This window comes from Pseudorca crassidens, chromosome 1 (assembly GCF_039906515.1).
Source record: "Pseudorca crassidens isolate mPseCra1 chromosome 1, mPseCra1.hap1, whole genome shotgun sequence".
NCBI classification, from domain to species: Eukaryota; Metazoa; Chordata; class Mammalia; order Artiodactyla; family Delphinidae; genus Pseudorca; species Pseudorca crassidens.
In genome coordinates, this window is record NC_090296.1 from 3,910,934 (window position 1) to 3,935,682 (window position 24,749).

Consider the following 24,749-nt stretch of genomic DNA (forward strand, 5'->3'; position numbering starts at 1 on the left):
AAGATCTTGCATGCCGCAACTAAGACCTGGTGCAGCCAAATAAATAAATAAAATTTTTTAAAAACGAAATCAGTAGGCAGCTTCTACACAGGTTGGTCTGGCCTGCTGTGGGAGTGCAGAGGAGCGGCTCTTAACCAAGACTTCGAGGTCAAGGAAGGCTTCCTGGAGGAGGTGCCAAACTAAGCCGCGGAGGTTAAGAAAGTCGGGATGGGGGCGGGGTGAGGGAAGCCTTTCCAGCTGAAGTCAGATCTGTGGATGGTTGGGAGGGAGGGGGCTTGGTACCTTCCCAAATCGGGAAGGAGACGTGGGAGGGGCTGCAGCCCTGGGGCAGGCGCACTGCTCCGGTCAGGATGCCGCCGGGGAGGAGCGCTGGGTTAAAGAGTTTGAAGGTCATCCCAGGGCACAGGGGAGTCACTCAAGGTTTTGTGGCAAAATTGTGTCCTTAAAAAGGCCTCTCTGGCCGCGAGTGGAGCACGGATGGGGGGCCTAGCGCGGCGGAAAGGATCAGAGGAGTTTCGCGAAGGGGCAGCAGGAGTCTACCGCCTGAACGTTGGGGCGCGGCGGGCAGGGAGCCTCAAGATTCGTTGCCATGGAGATGCCTGTGACGTCACACAGGTCCGGACCGCAAGACCCTCCTTCTCGACTCGGTGATGGTGACTGTGGGAACAAAATGGACATGCCATTCAGAAGGTAAGTCTGCAGTGACCGTCCTGTGCCCTGCGCACCCGACGTTCGCATTCCGACCCCAGCTGCTCTGAGTTAGCATCAACCGCGGCGCCAACTTCACCTGCCCAGGGGTCCCGCCGGCCCCGACTTGAGTAACAGCACGGCCCCCGGAGTCGCCCTCAGGAGCCAGTTCCTTGCTACGTCTGGAGGCGGCAGGGGCCGCTGCTGGTCTCGGGCAGGTGGGCGCAGGTGCGCCCGCCCCGCAAGAGGTGCTGCCCCCTGGGGCGCCTTTCCCCGCAGCTGCTGCCGGGCGCGGGCGGATCAGGACGCGGGTGGGCCTCCTCCAGCGAGGAGTGGCCCCAGCGTCCAGGAGGGGCCCGAGGCGGCCGAGCCCAGACCCTGAGGGGGTCCCTGCCCCGTGGGAGGAGGACCGCCCAGCCCCGTGGTGGCCTTGCAGGAGTGAAGACCGCGTTCCCCTCGTGGTGCGTGTCGCTGCCCTGTGGGACTGAGGACCTGGCCCCCAGCCCCGGGGGGGGGGTCACTCGTGGGAGGGAAGAGCCTCCACCGTGCGGGTGGGCCCTGCGGGAGCGAAGCACCCTAGGGGCCCCTCTGACGTGAGGAGTGAGGATGGGGCCCCACTCCCTGGGGCTGGGCTCCCTGCCTCGGAGAGGCCGCGGTTCTTTCCCCCTTAAGGAGGAACATCTGTTGTCCCCTTCCCCGCCTCCCCCTGCCCCGCTCCAGGAGTCGGGCCTGCAGGGTGGAGAGTCCCCGGCACGAGGTGAGGGCTGGCGGGGGAGTGAGGGATTGAGAAGGGGCACCGCAGTTCCCCTCCGGGGGGCGCCCCGGGCCGGCTCTGGCCAGGCTGAGGGCGGGAGGGCGGCCCTCCGGCTGACCCCGCCCCCTCCTGGGATGGCTGGCAGGCAGCCTGTTCTTGGGACGTCCGGAAGCTCCCCGCCCCCAAGCCCACAGGAGAATTCTAGGACGCCTAGGAATTTACCTGGGGTTAATTAACGTCTGCACGCAAAGCTACGCAGCATTTTTCCAAACTAAAATATTATTTTAATCTGTGGTTTCCTCTAGACAAACTGACGTAAAATAAGAAATAAAATCCCGGATGGTCTTGTTCTCTAGGTTTTCTGTGGGTTCCTTCAGCCTGAACGGGAATTCTTCTGTTTTGGTTGCAGAATTTTGTGATCTGATGGATTCTGAGGGGAGCCCAGGAGCTTTGGAGAGGCTGACCTACCACACAAGGTAAAATGAGACGTGGCCACCTCTGAAACGGCTTTTCCCTTTAAAGCTTGGTCAACATTGTCTTAAACTGGAGTTGTAAGGTTTTTTTTAAAAAAATATTTATTTATTTATCTTGGCTGCCCCGGGTGTAAGCTGCAGCATACGGGATCTTTAGTTGTGTCATGTGGATTTCTTAGTTGTGGCAGGCATGCAGGATCTAGTTCCCCGACCAGGGATGAACCCAGGCGCCCTCCATTGGGAGTGCAGAGTCTTACCCACTGGACCACCAGGGAAGTCCCCAGGAGTTTTAACTTTTGACCTGATTTTCACATGGCATTAAGGGACAGGAGATTGCAAAATGGAAAAAAAAAATCCACTGTCATTCCTTTTTTTGAAAAATATTTATCTTACTTATTTATTTTCCTTATTTTTTTGGCTGCGTCGGGTCTTAGTTGTGGCACATGGGGTCTTCGTTGAGGCATGCAGGATCTTTAGTTATGGCCTGCAGGCTCTTCATTGCGGCGCGTGGGTTTCTCTCTAGTTGTGGCGCGCAGGCTCCAGGGCACATGGGCTCTGTAGTTTGTGGCACGTGGGCTCTCTTGTTGAGGCGTACGGGCTCAGTAGTTGTGGTGCGCGGGCTTAGTTGCCCTGCGGCATGTGGGATCTTAGTTCCCTGACCAGGGATCAAACCCGCATCTCCTGCACTGGAAGGCGGATTCTTTACCACTGGACCACCAGGGAAGTCCCTGTCATTCCTTTTTAATTTATATCTCAGAATAATTGTACCCAAAAGTGTCTGGTCAAAATAATAGCAAGTATGTATGAAGGTGTCCGTCTTAAAAATTAACACTGGAGAAAAAAAAAAGAAGAAAGAAATACACCCTGTGACTTGCGCACGAAAATACAGACTTTAATGTCCCCCGCCCTTCCCAAGAACCTGACCACATACCGGCAGAACGTATTTATTTATTTTTTCTTTTTTGTACTTTTAAAAACTGGTATATACTCAAAATAAATCATGCATTCTTTCTAATGGGATTGTATTTTACTATTCTTCCTACTCTTTATTTTTAAATATTTAAAAAAGATGGGGTATACATCTTAATTGACTTTGTATACCACTGTTTATCAGCATTTCACATTATTAATTACAATATAAATTTTTATTATTATATGATTGAATGGGAGAAACCAAAAATAAAGGAGAGTTTTGTGTTCTCTTCCTATTAAAATATGACAAGTTATTACACTTGCTTGGTGCATTACAAATTAGAACAAGTGAATAAATTGGTGAGGGAATAAATGAACTGTAAATGCTTACGAAGGACAGGGCATAGCTAATATTTTGAACAGTAACCCCAGCTAAAATTTATTGGGTCCAGTATTTATTTTCAACTATACATAATATTTCCACTAAATTGCAAGGAGATTTGGGACAAAATTTGAAATTGGTCATTGACTATATATTATTTTTAAGCAATCTTAATATTCAAAAACAGTCCACAGCTTCTTGTTGGACAGGATTGAATGCATGCATTCTTCTCTGCTCCTCCCTAATAAATACAACTATAAACCCGAGAGATAATGTAAGAAGCTACCAAAGGAGGATGCTGAAAGGTGGTAAGAGGAAAGCCAGATACTTTGGTACCCCAGGACTGGTGGAGCAGCTTAATGAGATGAAGGCTTATGGCTGCCCCTGACACACACACATACGCTGCAAGTGGACCCAGAAGTTTCCCAGCCCCCATCAAGCAACAGAAGGCAGCTCAAGTTGGCTCATTCATTTCCCTAATTGAACAGGGGTTCAACTAAAAATTATAAGTGCGTGATACTCAAGACAATGATATTTAGAAGTAAGAAAGGTAAAAAGAAGTAAGTGGAAGCAAAATTTCTACACTTCATCTGAAGTGGTAAAACGTTGATACCAGTAGATTATTATAAGTCACATATGTATACTGTTACACCCAGAGCAACCAATACAAAAACTATATAAAGAAACACATTCAAATACACTGTCACATATAAATGGAGAAAATCCAGCTAAAATGTGGTTGAGCTGGGATTGGAACTTAGGCAATCTGGCTTCAGAGCTGTGCTCTTGACTTCTCTGCTAGATTTTCTCTCAGTAGTTAGACACCACATATCTGTAGAAATGAGTAAAATAGCTAATACTATTGTCCACAAATCAGACACAAAATTAAATCATTTTCATGCATTAGTTCACTTAATTCAAACAATACTCCCATAGGACAGTTATATTTATCCCCATTTTACAAGTAAAAAGTTGGAGCATTTAGAATTTACTTGCCCATATTGATGCCGAAAACTCGATCTCTGTGCACTGGGGATGAATTGAATCACGAAGACAGAGTTTTGGGTGAAGTAGAAAAGAACAGCTTTATTGCTTTGCCAGGCAAAGGGGGACACAACAGGCTTATGCCCTTCAAAAACTGTCTCCAGAACATATTTATTTGGAGCGTCCATTCTTTTTTTTTTTTTTTTTTTTGGCCAGGGCTCGCACCCCGTGCCCCCTGCAGTGAAAGCGTGGAGTCCTAACCACTGGACCACCAGGGATGTCCTGGAGCGTTCCTTCTTGTTCTTTGTGCAGTTAGGAAAGGGGGATAATGTTCAGTCTCCTGACTTCCCTTTAGACTATGACACTTGAATAATATTTGCTGAGAACCTACCCTGGCTGGCCCAGGGGCTGGGAGTTGAGCCGATGAAGGTGTCCTTGGAAGATGTTCACATCCAGGATTGTTTCTTGTTAGAGTGTGTGTGTGTGTGTGTATGTATGCGTGTGTGTATGTGTGTATGTGTGTGTGTATGTGTGTGTGTGTGTGTGTGTGAGAGTGTGCACAGGGGTTTATCTTTAGAAATTCGACCTTCAAAGACTTCTTGATCTCTCAGGTTCCTGGTCCAGGAAAGGTGCTCAGATATTTGAAGCTTGGCCCAGATCTTAGTTTCACGTGGGTAGAAAAATAAAGACCTAGCCTCCTGTGAGATGACAGGCTGTTTCCAGGCTGCCTGTCTGCACTCGGATAAAGCTAATCGTCTTAGAAACCACTTTGGGGGAAGAAGAGTTTGAGAAATCTTTCAGGACAAATTTTATTGCAAGGAAAGGATGCCCATTTTGAGCTGTTGGTTAGTTTTTGAATATTGTTAAGTGAGAACTTTTTGAGTGTGTTTTTCCTTTGAAGTGGGCATGCAAAATTGAGTTAAGCGCTGGGGCCCACTTCGAGGTGCCCCGTTTGGCATGCGCTGAATCCCTTCGTCCCCAGCATGCCTCTTCCATGTGGTCATATGGAGGGTGGGGCCCAGGAGGCTCACGGTATTTTTTCTCCTCTGCAGATCTTGAGAGTAGATTTGCTAAGCTCCTCTTTGTCGAAAGACCATTTTGCATCTGCTCTGTTCTTTTCTCCAGACCAGCGTCTCTCTCCCCCAACTCCCCTGCTCTCAGAAGCTGGCTCTCTGGACTTCACCTCCACCTTCTATTTGCGGCCGTTGCTCCTGGACTCCAGGTAGGAACCTTCAGAAGTGGCTCCAGTTCGGGAGCTGGCGTGTCCCTCAGGGGTGTTCCTCCTGGGTGTGGCTCCAGGGGTGGGGTGACCTGAGCTGCAGAGCCTCTGAGGTTTTGGGCTTGTTTTGGGAAGGCCCGTTATCTTTTCCCTCTTTCTGCCTTGTTAGCAGGCTTTTTTTTTTTTTTAAATTGGAGTATAGTTGATTTACAAACAATGTTGTGATAGTTTCAGGTGTGCAGCAAAGTGATTCAGTTTTATGTATATATACATATATATTCTTTTTCAGATTTCTTTCCATTATAGGTTATTATAAGGTATGGAATATAGTTCCCTGTGCTGTACAGTAGGCCCTTGTTTATTTTATATTTAGTAGTTGTATCTGTTAATCCCAAATTCCTAATTTATTCCTCCCCCCTCCTTTCCCCTTTGCTAACCATAAGTTTGTTTTCTATGTTTGTGAGTCTATTTCTGTTTTTTTTTTAAATTAACTTATTTAATTAATTTATTTTTGGCTGCATTGGGTTTTCGTTGCTGTGTGTGGGCTTTCTCTAATTGCAGCAAGTGGGCTCTACTGTTCATTGCAGTGCACAGGCTTCTCATTGTGGTGGCTTCTCCTGTTGCGGAGCACAGGTTCTAGGCGTGCAGGCTGTGGCTCGCGGCCTTCAGTAGTTGTGGCTCGCGGGCTCTAGAACGCAGGCTCAGTAGTTGTGGCGCACGGGCTTAGTTGCTCCACAGCATGTGGGAGCTTCCCAGACCAGGGATCGAACCTGTGTCCCCTGCATAGGCAGGCAGATTCTTAACCACTGCACCACCAGGGAAGCCCTATTTCTGTTTTGTAAATGAGTTCATTTGTATCATTTTTTAGATTCCATGTATAAGTGGTATCATGTGATATTTGTCTTTTTCTTACTTCACTTAGTATGATAATCTCTAGGTCCATCCATGTTGCTACAAATGGCATTATTTCATTCTTTTTTATGGATGAGGAATATTCCATCGTATATGTTAGCAGGCATTTAATTTTTTTTTTTTTGGCCGTGTCTTGCAGCTTGCGGGATCTTAGTTCCCTGAGTAGGGATTGAATCCATGCCCTCTGCAGTGAAAACACAGAATCCTCACCACTGGACCGCCAGGGAGCTCCCAGCAGGCATTTAATTTTTATTATTAATTTTTTTTGCTATTATCCAGTATTTTACTAATGCATTAAAGCATTCTATTTACAAAGTGAATTTTTTAAAGCTTCAGTAGGAAAATTTGGCAAGTGTTCAACCTGCAACAAATGTCTACTTACCACATTGACCCTTTGCCAGTTAGTACATGAAACCAGCAAAAGATGCCAGAAGAGGCTGAGAGACAAACGCACCCTCTCATCTTCCATTTCTGTCTTCCTGTTGGGCTTTTACTCCTCTGGTTTAATAACCACAATTGTGCAAAGTTGAGGCCCCAATGGGCAAGGGGATGGGGCTAGGACAGGTCAGGGGCAGACCCAGGACTGGCCAGCAGTTGGTTTGCTGGTCCCTCATTTTTCCATTTTAAAACCCCAGGTTAGGGACTTCCCTGGTGGTCCAGTGGTTAAGACTTCGTGCTTCCACTGCAGGGGGTGCAGGTTCGATTCCTGGTCAGGGAACTAAGATCCTGCAAGCTGTGTGGTCTGTGGCCAAAAAAGAAAAAAACAAAAACCCAGGTTACCAGGTTATGACTTCTTGACACCTGTGAAGTCAGTCTATGAAAAAGGCCTTTTCCCAGGTGGCCCCTGGAAGTGTTTCTGGCTTTTTGTGTGTGTGTGGCCATGCTGCATGGCTTGTGGGGCTGGGACTTGAACCCACATGCCGGGTACTTCTCCCCACGTGTTGGGAATATCACTTTAAACGATTGAAATTCTGGCGACCAAAGTTGAATTCAGGATGATTTCATGTCTAACCTGGTCTTTTGCCATCCTTGGTGCTTTCATGTTTGACTACAGATGCCTCCAGCCCAGGTTGGGGGCTGTCCCATCCCTCACAAACCGAACAGTGCCGTGATCTGCTCTTGTTCTTTTGAAGTTCAAGTGAAAAGAACAGAATTCTTTAAGATCATATGATTTTTCTCTGAGTACAACACTTGTACTAACAGGACTTGTTAGCTTCCTGTGGCTGCCATAACAAGTTACCACCAACCAGGTAGCTTGACGAAACAAGAGATTTATTCTCTCGCAGGCCTGGAGGCCAGAAATCTGAGATCCAGGTGATGGTTGGTTCCCCTGGAGACTGAGGGATACCCTGTCCTAGGCCTCTCTGCAGCTTCTGGTGGCTGCCAGAAACCCTGGGTTTGTGGTCACATCACTCCAATCTCTGCATCACTCCAATCTCACATCACTCCAATCTCACATCACTCCAATCTCTACATCGCCTTCTGCTCTGTGTGTGTGTGCATGTGTGTGTGTGTGAAATCTCTCTTAGAAGGACACCTGTCACTGGATTTAGGGCCCACCCTAAATTTAGGATGATCTCATCTTGAGATTCTTAATTATGTCTCAAAGACCCTTTTTCCAAATAAGGTCACAAGTTCTGGGGTTTAGGGTGTGGACATATATTTGAGGGAGGGGGTACCATTCATTCCACTCATTTTACGGGGCCTCCTGAGAGAATTTTGGACAGCACCCTCCCATCAAAGAAGAAACACCATATGGCATGCAGACTTCCACCACCCGGTGGATGGGTGACGCTGATTTAAAATGTACTTTGGGACTTCCTTGGTGGTCCAGCGGTTAAGGTGCGACTAGGGTTCAATCCCTAGTCGGGGAGCTAAGATCCCACGTCTTGTGGCCAAAAAACCAAAACATAATACAGAAGCAGTGTTGTAACAAATTCAAGGAAGACTTTAAAAAATAAATAAATAAAATAAAATGTACTTTTCCAGCGGCTGGGTGCCCTTTGAGCCTGATTCCCTTGGGTGGTGATTTGCATGGAGTTGGACGTTTCAGTGACATGTTCATCTCGGAGCAGCCAGTGAAATAATAAACCAGCACAGAGAGCAGCGTGCTAATCCCTCTCACATCCGTGATGGGCTCCTCAGCGGCTCACCCATTTTACTGATGGGGAGACTGAGGCTGGAGAAGCGACTTTATCTTTTCAATTATTTATTTATTTATTTATATTGAAGTATAGTTGATTTTGAAGTATAGTTGATTTACAATGTTCTGTTAGGTTCAGGTGTACAGCCAAGTGATTCAGTTATACATACATATATATCAGATTCTTTTCCCTTGTAGGTTATTACAAAATATTGAGTCTAGTTCCCTGTGTTATACAGTAGGTCCTTGTTTATCTATTTTATATGTAGTAGTGTGCATCTGTTATATTCTAAACTCCTGATTTATCCTTCCCTGCTTTCCCTTTGGTAACCGTAAGTTCGTTTTCTGTGTCTGTGCGTCTGTTTCTGTTTTGTATGTAAGTCAGGAGAAGCTACTTTATTTATTTATTGGCCTCGCTGTGCGGCTGGTGAGATCTTAGTTCCCAGACCAGGGATTGAACCCGGGCCCCGGCAGTGAGAGCTGAGTCCTAACCACTGGACCGCCGGGGAACTTTCTGGAAAAGCTACCTTAGACACCTGAAGTCGTGCAGCTGGGTTAGTAGCAGACATGGATTTTGGACCCGGGAAGTCTGGTCCCAGGGCCATCAGTTATTCAGCCTCCAGGAGAATCTTTGTGGTTTCTGGCTTGGAGGTCTTACAGGATGGTGGAGCCGCTCTAGCCACAGTGAAAGGAGGGGTGTGTCATGCGGGGAGAGCATTTGGTTTGGGACGTACAGAGCGAGAGGTCTCTGGAGCCCACGTGCGTGATTCATCCAGGAAAATTCACTGAGTGCCGCTGCGTGCTCCTTGCCGGGCCAGGCTTGGGGGACACAGCTGTGGACACAGCAGCAAAAAGCCCAGGTGATGGAGCGCGAGCGGGTTGAAGGGGCTGCAGATCCCGGAGACGGAGGAGGAGGATACAGAGGATGTTAGAGAGAGATGAGTGCCAGGGAGAAAAGCGCAGCCTGTGTGTGTGAGAGAGAGAGAATGGCAGCTGAGGGCGGGGAAGGTTAGCACACGGGAGACACGGGGCCTCTAGGATGGCCTCACGCACACTCTGGTGTGTGTACCGGCCAGACGCTGGGCAGGCAGGGGGCACTCAGGGGTAGAGCTTAACGGACACGACTGGCAGGTAGCAATTTGGTGGCTCTCGGGACAGAGTGGTGACTTCTAAACTCTTCCATAGGAAATGTGCAAACAATACGTCTTCTAACATCTCCAGCTTCTGAGCAGAAGCCTTTGTAGTCACACGTGCGGCCCACCTGGAGTTGTCACCTGGGTTAGGCTGTGGCCTCGGTAGAGGGCCGCGAACTGCGGAGGGTGGTGGAAACTGCGGAGGGTGGTGGACGGGGAGAGAGCAGCGCAGCACCGTGGGGTAAACGAGCGGGGACGGGGCGCTGCAAAGAGCCAGAGGAGAGAAGGTACAAGGTCACCCGGCTGAGACGGGCTGGGAGATCCTGGGGCCGAGAGCCACCTTCCGGGGGTGGAGGGGAGGGCGTGGTGTAGGGTGAGGAAGGGGCTGGGGGCCTCCCAAAGGCCCACTTTGACCTTGGCTAGGAAGTGTCCAGGAGAGGCCAGGAAGAATTACTGTGTTTGTGTAACCTGGTGGCTTCGAGCTTGGTTTCAGAGAATTCTCCAGTAAATCTGCATGATAAGGGATTTTTTTTTTTGCCGTATGCGGGCCTCTCACCGTTGTGGCCTCTGCCGTTGCAGGCTCAGCGGCCATGGCTTATGGGCCCAGCTGCTCCGCGGCATGTGGGATCTTCTCGGACCGGGGCACGAACCCGTGTCCCCTGCATCAGCAGGCGGACTCTCAACCACTGCGCCACCAGGGAAGCCCCTTTATGTCTTTTTTTAAGATTTAAACAATAGAAATGTATTGTCACAGTTTCGGGATCTAATAGTCCGAGACGAAGGTGTTTGTTAGTAGTTTACGTCCTAAATAATGTCTCTGGGCCCCACTACTTCGCCTACAACTAGGTTTCCAGTTCAGGAAAGGCCCCGCCTCCCTTGAATCCCAGAGAATTTCCTTACTTTTGCTAAACATTTATGTATTTTTTAAACCTTGACCTGGGGCGGTAGGGGCCCACTGCTCTCTGGCTGACGTGTCTCCCGTTGGGCCCTTACGCCCCCAGAGCTCTTCACACGCAGCCGCCCTCGGGGAGCTCGGGCTCTCGGGATATTGGGATTGATGACAGAGTTTCGTCAGGATAGTGAAAGCAGATGGGCCCCTGCCCCTGGCCTGAGAAGACTCCCTCTGCCCCGTCCCCTCTCCCGAGCAGGGTGTCCTGATGGGGTAACATCTGAAAGAACAGGTGGCGGAGGCTCGTTCCTTTTTCTCACTGAGCCTCTGTTGTTTTGGTTTTTTTGTTTTTATTATTTCTTTGGCTGCGTCGGGTCTTTGTTGCTGCGCATGGGCTTTCTCTAGTTGCAGCAAGTGGGGGCTACACTTCGTTGCGGTGCGCGGCCTTCTCATTGTGGTGGCTTCTCTTGTTGAGGAGTACGGGCTCTAGGCGCACGGGCTTCAGTAGTTGTGACACGTGGGCTCAGTAGTTGTGGCTCGCGGGCTCTAGAGCGCAGGCTCAGTAGTTGTGGAACACGGGCTTAGTTGCTCCGTGGCATGTGGGATCTTCCCGGAGCAGGGAGGACTCTGTGTCCCCTGCATTGGCACGTGGATTCTTAACCAATGTGTCACCAGGGAAGCCCCTGGTCCCCCTTTCTGCCGGCTCTGCCCACGGTCTAGCCTGAACCCCTGATGGCAGGTGAGGGGTAGTCTGATGTGGGGTCCCTCCTCGGGCCCCACGGACAGAACTTCCACGGGGGTGAGGCTGGGGGGCAGGAAGTAGGGGCTCAGGGTACTCCTTGTGGGGTCCACGGGGAACCCTCACGGGGAGCCTCAGTCCTGGGCCTGCAGTGCCCTGCCCCCAGCCCCAGGACACATGGGGACAAGGGTCTGGCAGTGGGAGTGGCTCCTGCCCTGCATTCCCCACCCCCGCCAGGCCTTCAGGGCTTCTAGGATGGCATTCCTTCCCCTGTGCCCTGGAATCCCTGCCCGGCACCACCCAGCACCTGTGCTCAAATGGGGTGGAGGGGGGCGAAGAAGGCTCAGGCGGGGCCAGGCACCCACGGTGGGCCTCCCGGGGCTCTCCCGGGCATTAGCAGCGCTTGGGCGAGAGCCTGCGGCACCGTTAAATACTCCCGGTGACTGAAGAAAAGCTAAAAGGCCTTATTGGTTCAGAGAAAACCATGTAAAATGGGCCCCAACCTTCAGTCCGATACCGCTCTGGACTTCCTCAGGCCACCCAGGGACCCCAGAGGGCCCGTCCGGAGCTGGGTGGGAGGTGGCTCCGGCTCTGAGGCCCCTGGCCGCTCCGCGGAGGCCGCTGGGGCTGGGAGGGTGTGGGCAGGGCCAGGGTGTCCAGTCAGGCCTCAGGCCGTCACCTCGCTGGGCCCGAGCTTGGCTCACAGGCAGCCCGTGGCAGGACAGCCGGGGTCATGGCGGGGCCTGCGCTGATGCCTGGGCTGGCGCCCCGGCGCCCCAGGAGCTCTCGTGAGGCCCCGCACAGGCCAGAAACCTGCTTCGCAGGACAGCATGCCCGTCACTTCCAGCCACCACCCTAGGGTCGTGGGAACGAAGGCGCCAGAGAGGAGGCGGGACGAGGGCGTCCACCTGGGCCACGGGCTCCCGGTGACGGACACGGCGCCAGCCCCACGCCCCGGGAGCGCCAGCGCTCTCCTAGGAACGGGGCTGCCTCTGTGTTGTGAAGGGTCCAGGGTGTCCACAGGAGCCAGAGCTGAGACAAGAGGCCGGAGCCGGCTCATGCTTAGTGTTTTATTTCATAAAACAAGCCATGCTTCGGCCCTCAAAACCACGTCCCTGTATCCCTCCCGTTTCCACCTCCCAGCCGTCTGGCTTCTTTCGGCTTCTTCTAGCCTCACACCAACAACTTTCCTTTGACAAGTCCGTACCTTCCACACATCCTAATAACGAATAAACGTTAAATATTAATTTTACTGTTACAGAAAGGGGCGCTAGAAAAGGCGAGTCTCACTCGGTGCAGAGAACGGCAACGCCGCGCTCGTAGAAGCTGCGAGGGTCCTCCTTGGTCGCGATTTCAAAGTCCACGGTGAAGATGAGGTCTGCTCGGGTGAAGTTCAGGTAGACGGGAAGGGTCACCTGCGAGGAAAGGGGGCTCTGGGGCAGGGGCTTCACGCGAGAGGGAACGGACGGTTCCTCCTGTGACGCAGGGACTCGCGGCCGGGAGAGGGCGGGGACGTCGCCCTGGCGCCCGGTGGGCGTCCTCAGAGCCTCCCTGACCACAGAGGACAGGAAGGAGCCACTCACCACGTTAGCCTTTTTCTCTGCGCTTGTCTGCTTGACCCAGCGCAGCTGCGTCAGGGGGAGGACGGTGGAGATGGCGTTGGAGAGCGAGAGCTTGTTGTTGTTGCACGTGGCCCCCTGGAGCTTCAACCCTGTGGTGGGGGGGGCGGACGGTCAGGACCCCCCGAGGGGAGCACGAGCTGCGTGGCCACAGGCCTGGGCTCTAACTTAACGCGTTCGCGTGGGAACCACCAGCAGGCGGCCCGTGAGGGGACGATGGCTGAGCTGCAGGCCCAGGGACAGGGGAGGGGAACCTGAGAGAGAAGAGAAGCCCGGCCGGCCGGAGTGGCCCCCACTCACCCGTGACCCCAAAGCTGCAGGCGTCCAGCGTGGTGCTCTGCGAGGTGGTGACGTTCACCTCCAGGCAGAGCTCCTCCAGGGACCAGCTGTTGGCCTGGGCCACGTACTGCCTGGTGGCAGTGATGTACGCCTCGGGCACAAACAGGCCGCCCAGGCACACGTGGATGTTCTGTGGGAAGAAGCAGTCCCAGATGAGAGCCGGCCCCACCGGGCCCGAGAGCCAGCACCCGGGCCAGCTGCCGACCCTCCCCGGGGACCCTCCCCCAGCTCCTCAGGAGTGGCCACCACCTTTAGCTCCTTGGCGCCACCAGAGGCAGCCGCCAGTGAGATGTTCTGCAGCTGTTTGATCCTCTCACTGAAGTCGGAGACCCACTGGATGACAGTCATGCCGGCGGGCACCGTGTAGTGGGACCAGCTCCGGGGCAGAATTCCTGCAAGCGAGGAGCCCCGGCCTGGCATCAGTGCCGACAGTTCCCCCGGCGCAGGTGGGCGCACAGCTGAGCGCTGGCAGGTCTGCCCCCGCGTGCAGGCTCTGCTGCTTCCCCTCCCTGGTGCACCTCACGCCCTGCATGGGCCACCATCCCCACCGCACGTGCTCCGCGCCCAGTCCGGGTGACCCACAGGACGCGTCTGGAGGAGCACAACCGCTCCGAGGAACCACAGCTACAAACCCCCGCCACGGGCGGCTCGGCGGTACTGCCAATGGAGGCTCTCAGAGCCGATGGAAACCCCGGGGGTCCCTGTGCCTTTGGACTCCAGCACCCTACCCTAGTCCTCCCTAAAGACTGCAGAAGTGAGTAAAGATTCTGTTCAGTGCTCAGTGAACCAGCATAAAACGGATACAAATTCTCGGGCGTTTCTAAGTCTGCTCCCAGGTGCGGGCATCGAGCTGCCCTGAGGGAAGTCTGGGCGAGGCCCGGCTGGGACCTGCCGCCACTCTGAGGGGCTCCCGGGAGAACCCCTGCACCCCAGCGGCACCGCGGGCGCACCTTTCACCAGCTCGTTGATTAGTGTGCGCAAGTAGTTGGTCTGCTTCTTCTTGCCTTCGCACACCTGCACAACGTCAGCAAGATCCTGGCGGACGTCCTGGAGTAACTTGGCGCCCATCTTCACCTCTCTCTCAAAGAATCTGAACAGAGGATCCTACAGGTGTTGGGAAAGAAGGCCAGAGTGAAGGAGGGGAGGGAGTCTGGGAAGAGGTCTTTTCTCCAGCAGAAAAGACAACCAGAAGTAACTCAGCCTCAGGGAGCCCCGGTTTCATAGCCCTCCCCGTATTATTCACAGTGTCACCCCAGCTCGACCCTGCACTAGACCTCGCATGAAGCTGCGGGCCTGCCTGACCGATGGCAGCTCTGGGCAATTCTGTAGAGGAGAACGGCTGCCGCCGCTTCCTTGGGAGTCATTCACCTCCTTGTGGAAGACGCACCACCTTCATCCTAGGGACTTCCCTCCAGCCCGGCCCAGGCGCGCGTGCGCTCCGAGACAACACTGAGGTCGGCTCGACCCGCCCGGTCCCACTTGCTAGGACCCCCCCAAGCCCCAGGACTCGGCGGGGGAAGGGCCAGCCACCTTGATGTTCTCCACCGTGCGTTTGAGGTGGCTCAGCGTCTGAGGAATGAGATGCAGCCAGTTGGACGCGGTGGTGTGCAGCGTCCGCATCCAGGCGGGGCGCCCGTCGGACGTGGCATCCGGCCTCGTCTTCTTCTCCGTCTCTGCGTAGGCCAGGTCGTCCTCGTCCTCCAGCATCTGCATCTTCAGCATTTTACTGATCATGTCCACGCCTGGGCCGCAGGGAGAGAGTGCACAGCAGGAGAGCAGAGAGAAAGGGACTTGAAGGTAAAGGCCGCACACTGCGTTTGTTTCACAGGTGTAACTGTGTGCCCTGCAAGGTACCACGTGGGTACCTGTCCTAAAGCACGGAGGACGGCCTGACCAGAAAGGTAAGGCGGCAACGACAGAAGAAACAGCACCACCAGGTCAAGTCCTGACTGCTGGGCTGCTCCAGTGGCCGAGTGCAAACCCCAGAGGCCTCTGCTAGGCTCGCGCATCCACTGTCGTCAGGGGGTGGGCTCTGGGGCGCGCCAGCGCCAGGCAGGGAGGCCACCTGGGCTGCTAACGCGTGACCACTTCCGGCTGAGACTGCGCGGAGCCGTGTGGCGGCCTCCCGCAGGCTCTGGACTCTGCCTCTGCCTGCGGGTCCCTGACCCGAGTGGGGCGCTCCAAGTCCAGTTCCTGAGCGGCACTCTCACCTGGAGGCTGGGCTGGAGGACAGGGCTCAGCCTCCCCAAGCCAGGCCCCTGTGGCTCATACCTCACGGCCTCCACGTGGGCCACACCACCTGGGGCACCATCAGCTCTGGCGTGACATGGGGCTCAGATAACACTCACTACAGTGTTGAGCGGGACCCAGCGCCGGTCCCAGCAGGCAGCACGGTATTAACTCGCTAAGTGATCTCAGTACACGCTGCTGTATGAGACAAGGCCCAGCGCCCCCCCCCCACCCCCACCCCCGGCCGAGACCTGCCCAGCACCCAGGCCTCAAGCCCTCCTCTGCTTCCCTGCTGGCCAGCCCGGCCTCCCATTTGGTCACCTGTGGGGCCTGCCACCCCCCACCTCCCCCAGCGAGAGGCACGCGTTCAAGGTCGTCGTCAGTCAGAAAGCAGGCCCCATGGCTAGGGGTTCTTCTCATTACAGAGCTGAATCGCGGGCCTGAGGTGAACTGTTGGGGTCTGTCCTATCAACCAGGGTATGAGTTTGGGCAAATCACCCGTCTTCTGGGCCTGTTTCCCATAAAGAGAAGCCTGGCTCAGATGAGCAGTTCTCAAACCTGAGTGTCTCAGCGACCGGGGGGTTTATCAAAACAGACGCCAGGCCCCAGCAAGTCCAGTTCTGATTCCCCGGCGTGGGGCCCGAGGACCTGCCTGTCTAAATTTGCAGGGGAGGCTGAAGCTGTGGTCTGGGGACCACACTTCGAGAACCACTGGGTTAGATGATTTCTTGAATAGTCCTGAAGTTCCAAAAAAGCGTATTCCAAAAAGAGACTAAAAGATTTAAAACGTCACTTAACCCAAGAGTTTAAGAAAACTGAACAGGAGAAAAAGTGAAATTTCTTCTGAATCTAAGACAAAAAACCTAAATGCAATTTCCCGACTCCATGTAAGCAGCTATCGAGCCTTTTCCCCAGGACGGAGCCTGTACCGCAGGAAAGACACCAGCGGGAGCAGATCGTTTTCCCTGCCCCCCGGAGTGGAGGGAGGGAGGTGCGGTCTGGGGGAGGACAGCTGGGTACCCACCCTGCGTGGTGAGCAGGACCTTCTCAGCATTGTTGGGCAAGCCCAGCCAGGAGGGGGTCTGCGTGTCCGGGAGCAGCTCCACCCACTGCACGAACTCCTCTCGCCTGGAAAGGCGGCACGCTGTTAGTGCCGTTACACGCGGGCCGGAAGCGCGCGGTGCCTCCCCTGTGGGTCCCGGGGGCGGACGCATACCTGATGCCGTCTGGCATTTGGATGTCTTTGTGCCCGTCGACCTTGCAGGCCAGCTTAAATTCACTGTCGAAACTCCTGGTGGTGAAGAGACGCTCCAGGAAAGTGTTGAGCAGGCGCTGGTCGAACTCATTGTCCACCCGGCCGCCGTAGATGGACTGCGCCATCAAGGTCTTGAGCGCCGCCCAGGGGATCTTGTCTGGAGAGATGTTCTGCCTTCCCTGGGGGGTGGGGGAGGCTGGTCACGCCCACGGCAGGCGGCCACCTGTACGCGAGTCCCCCCCCCCCCCCACGGCACAGCCCACGCTTGCCTTGGCCGTGTCGTCCAGCCACGTGTCCACTGTGTCGCAGGCCGACCGCAGGTCAGACTCCCCGAATTCATACTTCTTCGACCACCCCAGGGGTGCGTATCGTAAGCGCTCTTGGATGATGGCGTGGAACCAGGCCAGCAGGAAGTACAAGCGAGCACGCTCGTTGGGAGACTAGGTGGGGAAGTTAGCAAGGAGAGAATCACCAGAACGCAGCCCCCTTTCTAGCTAAGAAAATAGTGCAGATCCTGTCGGAATCAAAGTCTTAAAAAGAGCTTTCCATGTACTAACGTTGGAACCACTGTGATCTTAGTAATTAACACGAATATTGTCGTTAGGAGAAAACTACGCCAATTTTTATATTAATAAAGGTGTGCTCCCAACTACGCTGTGTAACCAGAAAATTACATAGAAGAGAACAAGTTTCTAAAAATGGTAGAAAAGGTGGATTAAGGCACAAAAGGAAACAGCGCTTAAGAAACACAGAACCGACGCACCGATGCACCGCTCCTGCCACAACGCTCCCCTGCCCGCGAGCCGGGCCCTGGTCTCCTCTCGGCGCCCGGACGTCCGCGTGGCCGCCGCACCCAGCTCGACTCCGAGCCCCGTGCTCACCTTGCATATCCGAGACACGGGGATGCTGCTGAAGGTCCTCAGCATGTTGGCCTTCACGCCCGGCGGCGGCTCGAACACGAAGATGCGGCCCGCTCGGAGCAGGTTCACGGGCACCTGAGCAAGACACGGCACCCGTGACCGCGGTTTCCACGTGTGTTTCAGCTCACACACACGTGCACACGGACACACAGGTGCCAAACCAGCGCCTCGCGCACCGCCTCGCGCACCGCCTCGCGCCCTCCGTGCCGCCCACCTTGGGGTTGATCTCCATGGTGAGGAAGAGCCTGAAGCAGGCGTGTGGCTGCAGCGAGTGCAGCTTCTTCTCCAGCTGCATCAGCCAGCCCGGAGCCAGGTGCACGTTCTTCAGCATTACCCACCTGCAGGGCAGGGACAAGGCCGCAGCCACACCTCACTTTCCGGCCTGAGTTCTTGGGCACTCGGGCCTGGTAAAGCAAAACCCAACAAGCCTACCTGCCCGACTTCACGGCTGTATTTATTGCCTTATCTGCTTGGTTAAAGCCTTCTGCCGAGCCTGGTACCAGAAAGCTTAGTGTCAGCACATGGACTTGGACTTCAACGCCCACCCACACTGAAGTCTGGGGTGCCCCCCGTGGAACTGACCAAGCACCCTTACCAATGGCAATGGACGTGATCTGTGTGTTCTGCTCAGCTGCGAGGTCCTCCACGTGCCCGCTGGCATCGTAACCAGGCACAGAGCACATTAGGACAGGGGTGTTTGGCTTTACCTGCAGATCAGGAAGTCGGAATTGGGTGAGAGAGCATCCCACCCGACAGCGCACCTGTCGAGGGAGGAGAGCCCTGCGGAGGGGCTCGTGAAAACGGGCTGGGTTCAGAGTCCGCGGGGCCAGAGCGTACCTCTGTGTCCACGATGTGGGTCAGGTCGAGCGGCTGCTCCATGATGGACATGAAGGAATCCCCGAGGTTTGTGGAGACAAACATGTGAGCCATGGCCAGCAGGCGGTCGGGGCGGAAGGCCTGAATCAAGAGCAGCCGGTGGATGGCTTGCCCGATGGGAGCTGAAACGAGGCCGTGAGAAGGGCTGGGGGTTGGTGACAGCACAGACCTTGAGATGTTCTCCCGCCTGGACTGCTCTTGCCACCAGCTCTCGCTCTGCGAACACTCGTTGTCCGAGACTCAGCTCAAACACCCCAGACACCACGACGCCCGCTCTGTCCTCTCTGCCTGAGAACTCCACCACCTCCACGCTGTCACTGAGCCCTCTGGGAAGAGCTGTGACAAGACCTACGCCTGGGTCTGTGGGTGATGAGCGGTGACTGATTCTAAATGGCTAACTACATCGTACCCATTTGTGGAGAACGCTGAAGATTCTCAGGAACGTCTAAGATCACAGACACCCTACAGCCCACGACTGAGCTGCAGCCACGCTGGACATCACCCTTTTCTTCCTCCCCATCGTGGGGCCTGTCTGGTCCAGAGCCTCGCGTAACACGCTCGAAACCAGCCGGTTTCCCCCCGATGTCGGGCGAGGACCTTCCGATCTATTTCTCTTTTGGTCTTTAAGCATGAGTTGCAACAGGAATTGGGAGTTTTTCGCTTTCTTACGCCTAAGCTGTCTCCTAAGTTTTAACACCGAAATACTTATCTCAGGAATCAATGGCTTTTTATCTTTGGGGAGCGTCCCTGCATTCAAGCAGCAAAGCCCAACTGTACACTCTGGTCCAGAATGAAAACAACGGGGGAGGCCTCGTGGGGCTTACTTGCAGGGCTTTCCTCGCTCCAGAGGTACGGCACCGTCTGCTCTGGGGAGCTGCTGTCCAGCCAGATGCCAAATTGCTGTGGGGGCAACAGCGGAAGTGAAGTTGGGACCAACGTGTCGATGTTTGACGTGAGAAAACACCGCACAACGTCCTGGGTGTTACACGACACGCGCGACTCCCTGGGAGTAAGGCCAGCTTCCCCCCGGGAGCGTTCACAAGACACTTACCTCGTCTGCTTGAACCTTCGCAATCAGATCCCTAAACGCGGGCAGGCAGCTCAGCCGCACCGCCGCCTCGGCCTGCTCCACCGTCAGACCCTGGATCTTGGGCGTCGAGCCAGCGTTCAGGACGATCTCCTTCCCCCTCAGGAAGTGCTGGAACTCGGCATCGTAGGTGGGCTCCCTGGGAAGGGGGCAACAGTCAGCTGGGGTCTCCCAGATTCACTTCTACTGTCACTAAAAGAGCAATAATGGCTTTAAGAAGGAAAAAAAGCTCATCCCATCAGAAAATGCTAGCAGGCAGGCTGCAAAATGACGATGTTCTCTGGTGGAAAGTGAGGCGGGGCAGCCGACTTACCCGATGGTGCCCTTCAGTTTGATTCTCGCCAGCAGCATGGCGAAGGTGATGTGGTCCTGGTGCAGCATGCCTCGAGCTACCCGGTTAAACGCCACCTGGAGCCAAATGCAGGAGGCACTGCCGACCCTGAAGCACTACTCCCGAGCCCCCCACTGCACACACGCGTGCACCCCGGGACAGCCGGGCGTGCGCCGTACCTGGAAGAGGTCCTTGGTGATGATGGAGAGGCGCTGCGTGTGGTCGGTGACGCCCTTCAGGTTCGGGTTTTCGTACAGGACGTTGTGGTAGATGTCCAGGAAGAACTGCAGGGAGTACTGGTACAGGAAGTGTATCTGGAAGTGGCGAAGGCGGCTGTTAGCGCCTGTGCAGGCAGGGCGGGAGCCCCCGGCTGGGCGCGGCCCCGCTCACCTGCTTCAGGGACTCCATGGTGAAGTAGATGCTGCTGCAGGCGGTGGACAGCGGCAGGTACTGCTGGGACACAGTCTCCACCTCCTGCATCACAATGTCCGTCTCCTCGACTTTCCTCGTCACCTCGGCGGCCTCTTTCTTGAGGTTCTCCAGGGTCGTTATGATTGTGTCATCATCCAAAATGCGCCCTTTCACCTCATTCAGAGCTTGTAGCAGAGACTTTTCCAGCTGACGTAAGCGCAGCTGAAATTCCCCTTAAATGATGAGAACACCCAGAGCTCGCTACAGGACTTAGTTCTTTCCACGGAGTGCTCCGTGATGCGTCCGACACAAGCCCGGCGCACCCTCGTCCTGTGAAAGTTCAGGCCCCCGACCTGCACCGAGAACTACGGATCCAGAGACATACCTTGGAGTTTAAGAAGATCGGAACGTTTTTCATCCACGTCAGGTCTTTCTGCCTTGAGAACTTCATTGAGACACTGGCTCTGCAAACTGCTACGGGTGACGGTGAAGTTGACGAAAGTAACCCGGGAACAGAGATCAGGTGGGAACTCGACCTGCCAAAAGGGGCGACAGACCAGGCAGCTTTGCTACACATCCGCGGCCTCACCTAACGCCGCCCCGTCTTCACGGAGGAGGGCCCCGTCCCTTACCGTGGGATCCCGGGTGGACAGGAAGATGACAAAGGATGGCGACAGGTCTATGTCCTGGTCACCGAGGGTGATCAGCACTCTCCCCCCTGTTCGCCGGACTTCACGGTTCAAAACTGGGTTCAGAACTGGATCATAGCTCTCCACGTCCTACGTGTGTATACGTGAGGTGTCATTGACAGGGAGAGTTTTACAGTGTTTATTTTCACCCATATAACTGACTTCCTACTCCAGATAAACACATCTCCCCAGAAGCCACCCAGCTATTTAGACCTGCGCTGCCCAATACGTGGCCATTAGGCACACGTGGCTACTTAGACAAAATTGAAAGTTCAGTTCCTTGTCACGCTGGCCCGTGAAGTGCTCAACAGTGGGGCCGCCATGCAGTTCAGCACAAGCTAAAGAACGTTTCCGTCGCTGTCCCGGTGGATGGTGACGATCTAGACCAACTAGAATTTTAAGTGCAAACACTGCTTCTGTTGGATTTTTTATAGATCTCAGAGCTTTAGCTTTGCCTTTTTAAAACTTTTTTGGCCACGCCGCTCGGCTTGTGAGATCTTAGTTCCCCGACCAGATGTTGAACCCGGACCCTCAGCAGTGAAAGTGCGGAGTCCTAACCACTGGACCATCGGGTAATCCCCTAACCTTGCTTTCATATCAGATGACGTCTTGCAAAGTTCAAAAAGTAGCACGTATTATGTGATTCACATCAACTGCGTTTGCAAAAACCTAAATGCAGCCCTAAAGGCCATCCCTGTGGGAAGCAGAGTCTGCAGAGCTGAGATGCACACGAACCTGGACCAGAAGGGGGTTGCCGAACCTCAGCGCACTCTCCAGGTTCTTCCTGAAGGCGTCGTCCAGGAAGCTGGTCCGTGTGATCTTGCGGTCCTTGTACTCATTCATGATGAACTCTGTGGCCTGTCCTGAGGGGTCGATGATCAGTGGATACCTGAGGACGGGCCCCAGAGAAGGAGGTTAGAGGTCCACAGGAAGCACAAGGACGTGGCAGGCAGAGCCCGACAAGATGACAGGAAGGCTGTCCCACGCTCAGCTGTGGGTTCCAGGTGTATCAGCAGAGACCAACGTGACCTAAGGCTTAATACTAAAATCATCTTTTTGAAGAACTTCTATGACGGGGAGGTAACTAAACCACAGACTCTGCTAAGAAGGGCTGTAGTCAAAGCTTTTCTTTCTGGGACACACAGTGCTTCTCTAAGAAGTCCGAGCATACTGCACTAGGATGACTGTTCTCTGTAGAATTTACTGCTGCCCCTCTCAGGGCCAACTCCTGCAGGGCAGGTATCAACACCACTGCTGCTGCAGCCCCGCGAGCTGACGGCTGGGAAGGGTTTACGCTGCCCAGGACCCTCCTTCACTCAATGCTCACGATAACCCTACAAGATAGGTGTTATCCTCACGTCCATTTCACAAAGGAGGAAAAAGGGGCACAGAAAGGCGAACATCATTTGTCCAGGGTCACACAGCTGCTTAACAAAAAAATGTTAAAAACATAGTACACAAACGTGATTGTACAAAATTCAAGAGCTACGAAAGGGCAAGTGGTGAGAACCGCCCCTCCCCCTCCTCCCTGGTCACCGGTTTCTGGTCCATGTACACAAAGGAGGTTTATGTGTTCACAGACACACGTGTGTCCCCGGGGGAGCACACCACCCCACACTGTGGCCTGCCGGAAGCACCCTCACACGCAGGCTCTGGACGAAGGGCCAGGTCTGCAAGGGCCCCCGGCCTCCCACCGGGGGGACGCACGGTGACCTGTTCACTGGCCCCAACGAGGGGCGTCAGAGGCATTTCCGGGCCTCTGGTAGGACACACTCTGTCCTGTGAATGTTCTGAGATGCATCATTCTTCACGAGTGCCGGGCTTTGGGACACCCGGAAGCATGCATTTCCATGTAAGACAAATGCAGCCCCCCACACAGACCCCTCATAGACGCCACAATGGATGGACATTCCCGCCAGCGGCCCCTGGCGAGACCCCGCGCCACTTGTGAGACCTGAGGGTTGGCTCCTCTTTGTGCCCTGGGGACAGTGGCATATACAGCAAGGGCTCAAAGGTTCCAAGATGTGCAGATATGGTTAAATAGGACTCTGGGAATCAGTTTTTTGAAAGAGAAAGAAAACCCAGGGTGGCTGGGTTTGGGAGCTGCCACAGAGGAGGGGGTCAGTCCTTGAACTGCTCTGTGAGCCCCCCTCAGCTGCAGGCCCGTTCCTCCTCTTACTCTGGCCCCCTCCTTAAACCAAAATCAGGGAGCCGCTTCCCTTAACTCTCTCTCTAGCTAAACACTTCCAATTCTTGTAATATTTTAAGAGACAGTCTGTTTTTTGTTTTTGTTTTTTGGCCGCACTGCATGGCTTGGGGGATCTTAGTTCCCCAACCAGGGATCGAACCCACACCCCTGGCAGTGAAAGCACCGAGTCCCAACCACTGGACCGCCGGGGAATTCCCGAGAGGGTCTGTTTTGATTTTCGCCCAATACACAGCCATGCCCATCAATTTCAAAAGGTTACATGAGGCTTCCCTGGTGGCGCAGTGGTTAAGAATCCACCTGCCAATGCAGGGGACACAGGTTTGAGCCCTGGTCCGGGAAGATCCCACATGCCACGGAGCAACTAAGCCCGTGCGCCACAACTACTGAGCCTGCACTCTAAAGCCCGTGTGCCACAACTACTGAGCCAGCATGCCACAACTACTGAGGCCCGTGCGCCTAGAGCCTGTGCTCCGCAACAAGAGAAGCCACTGCAGTGAGAAGCCCACGTGCCGCAACAAGGAGTGGCCCCCGCTCGCCGCAACTAGAGGAAGCCTGCGGGCAGCAACGCAGACCCCATGCAGCCGAAAATAAATAAATAAATAATTTTTTTTTTAAAAAAAAAAGGTTACATGAGATCCACTCATTGTAGGACAGTTTGGACAGTCACAACGAAAGAAAAAGGGAACCGTGCCCAGCCCACCATCAGAGGTGAGCACGCGGACCCTCCCAATGTCCTATTCCCCTCTTCTAAAGGTGTGTTTTGAAAAAAAATGAAAAGGGGAGCACTGCACACGAAGACTTCTAACCCGTGCCCTTGCTGCGCACAAGCACTTACCTATTGAAGCGTTTCAGCATGATGGCGTTCTCCGTGCACAGGTCGTCTGCAGGTAGGGAGCTGGCTTGCCAGCGGAGACGCTCGTCAGCGTTGGACAGATACTCCGTCCTCGCGATATCTGTGCGGAACTGAGAGGGACAGCAGTTACGGATCCTTTTCTTCAGGACGCAGACAGGCACAGCTTCCCAGTGGAGATGGTGACAGCTTACTGACCCTCATTTTGGCTCCCACCTTTTTGAAATTCCCTGCGGACGGTTACCTGGATGTTGGCTTGCTGTAAGTGATGGGACCAGGTGGTAAACAAGTTCTGGCGCATCTGCTGGTCAAAGTAACCCGCATAAGCAATAAACGCAGCTGACAGGAGACAGTCCCCGGCGATGGTGGACATCTGGTTCTTGAAAGTTTCACTTGTTTTTTCCCATCGTTCCCGTTCAGCAGACAAGCTCTTCAGAAGAGCGGTGCTCCGGTTTACCTAAAAAGAAAACCAAACAGGCTTTATGCTGAAAAGTGCACATCCGTTCCTGCCCACGGTGGGCAGGGTCTGGGAGGGCTGGAGAGACAAGCACACTCATGGTTCAGATCCCGAAGGAGGTTGGGACCCAGATCACCCACAACTGAGGACGACACAAGCCTCAGAATCTGAGGGCATAAGATGAGTGTAGAGAATTAAGTGTCAGCCTTGAGACTTGTGTGTGAGCAGGTATGCGGGCAGGAAGCAGGTG

The 24,749-nt window shown here is 54.2% G+C and overlaps 1 protein-coding gene and 1 long non-coding RNA gene across 2 annotated transcripts in view; one reads left to right on the plus strand and one right to left on the minus strand.

Moving 5' to 3' along the window:
* Positions 1-387: 387 nt before the first annotated feature.
* On the plus strand, positions 388-5,419 carry LOC137222220 (uncharacterized). Its single transcript, XR_010942389.1, has 3 exons — positions 388-690; positions 1,851-1,917; positions 5,318-5,419. It is a non-coding gene; the product is annotated as an uncharacterized lncRNA (long non-coding RNA).
* A 6,864-nt stretch (positions 5,420-12,283) lies between these two features.
* DYNC1H1 (dynein cytoplasmic 1 heavy chain 1) overlaps positions 12,284-24,749 on the minus strand; it is a 65,724-nt gene continuing 53,258 nt past the window's right edge. Inside the window, exons 55-78 of the mRNA XM_067725291.1 lie at positions 24,287-24,499; positions 24,028-24,155; positions 21,719-21,872; positions 20,927-21,073; positions 20,680-20,830; positions 20,274-20,527; positions 20,063-20,197; positions 19,866-19,960; positions 19,517-19,691; positions 19,290-19,365; positions 18,427-18,587; positions 18,185-18,296; positions 18,022-18,082; positions 17,804-17,927; positions 17,551-17,664; positions 16,939-17,109; positions 16,631-16,848; positions 16,439-16,542; positions 14,716-14,927; positions 14,136-14,289; positions 13,435-13,577; positions 13,147-13,315; positions 12,811-12,938; positions 12,284-12,642 (exon numbers count right to left, since the gene is read on the minus strand). Coding sequence (XP_067581392.1) covers positions 12,514-12,642; positions 12,811-12,938; positions 13,147-13,315; positions 13,435-13,577; positions 14,136-14,289; positions 14,716-14,927; positions 16,439-16,542; positions 16,631-16,848; positions 16,939-17,109; positions 17,551-17,664; positions 17,804-17,927; positions 18,022-18,082; positions 18,185-18,296; positions 18,427-18,587; positions 19,290-19,365; positions 19,517-19,691; positions 19,866-19,960; positions 20,063-20,197; positions 20,274-20,527; positions 20,680-20,830; positions 20,927-21,073; positions 21,719-21,872; positions 24,028-24,155; positions 24,287-24,499 — 3,528 coding nt within the window. The 3' untranslated portion in view covers positions 12,284-12,513. The remainder of the gene's footprint in view (positions 12,643-12,810; positions 12,939-13,146; positions 13,316-13,434; positions 13,578-14,135; positions 14,290-14,715; positions 14,928-16,438; positions 16,543-16,630; positions 16,849-16,938; positions 17,110-17,550; positions 17,665-17,803; positions 17,928-18,021; positions 18,083-18,184; positions 18,297-18,426; positions 18,588-19,289; positions 19,366-19,516; positions 19,692-19,865; positions 19,961-20,062; positions 20,198-20,273; positions 20,528-20,679; positions 20,831-20,926; positions 21,074-21,718; positions 21,873-24,027; positions 24,156-24,286; positions 24,500-24,749) is intronic.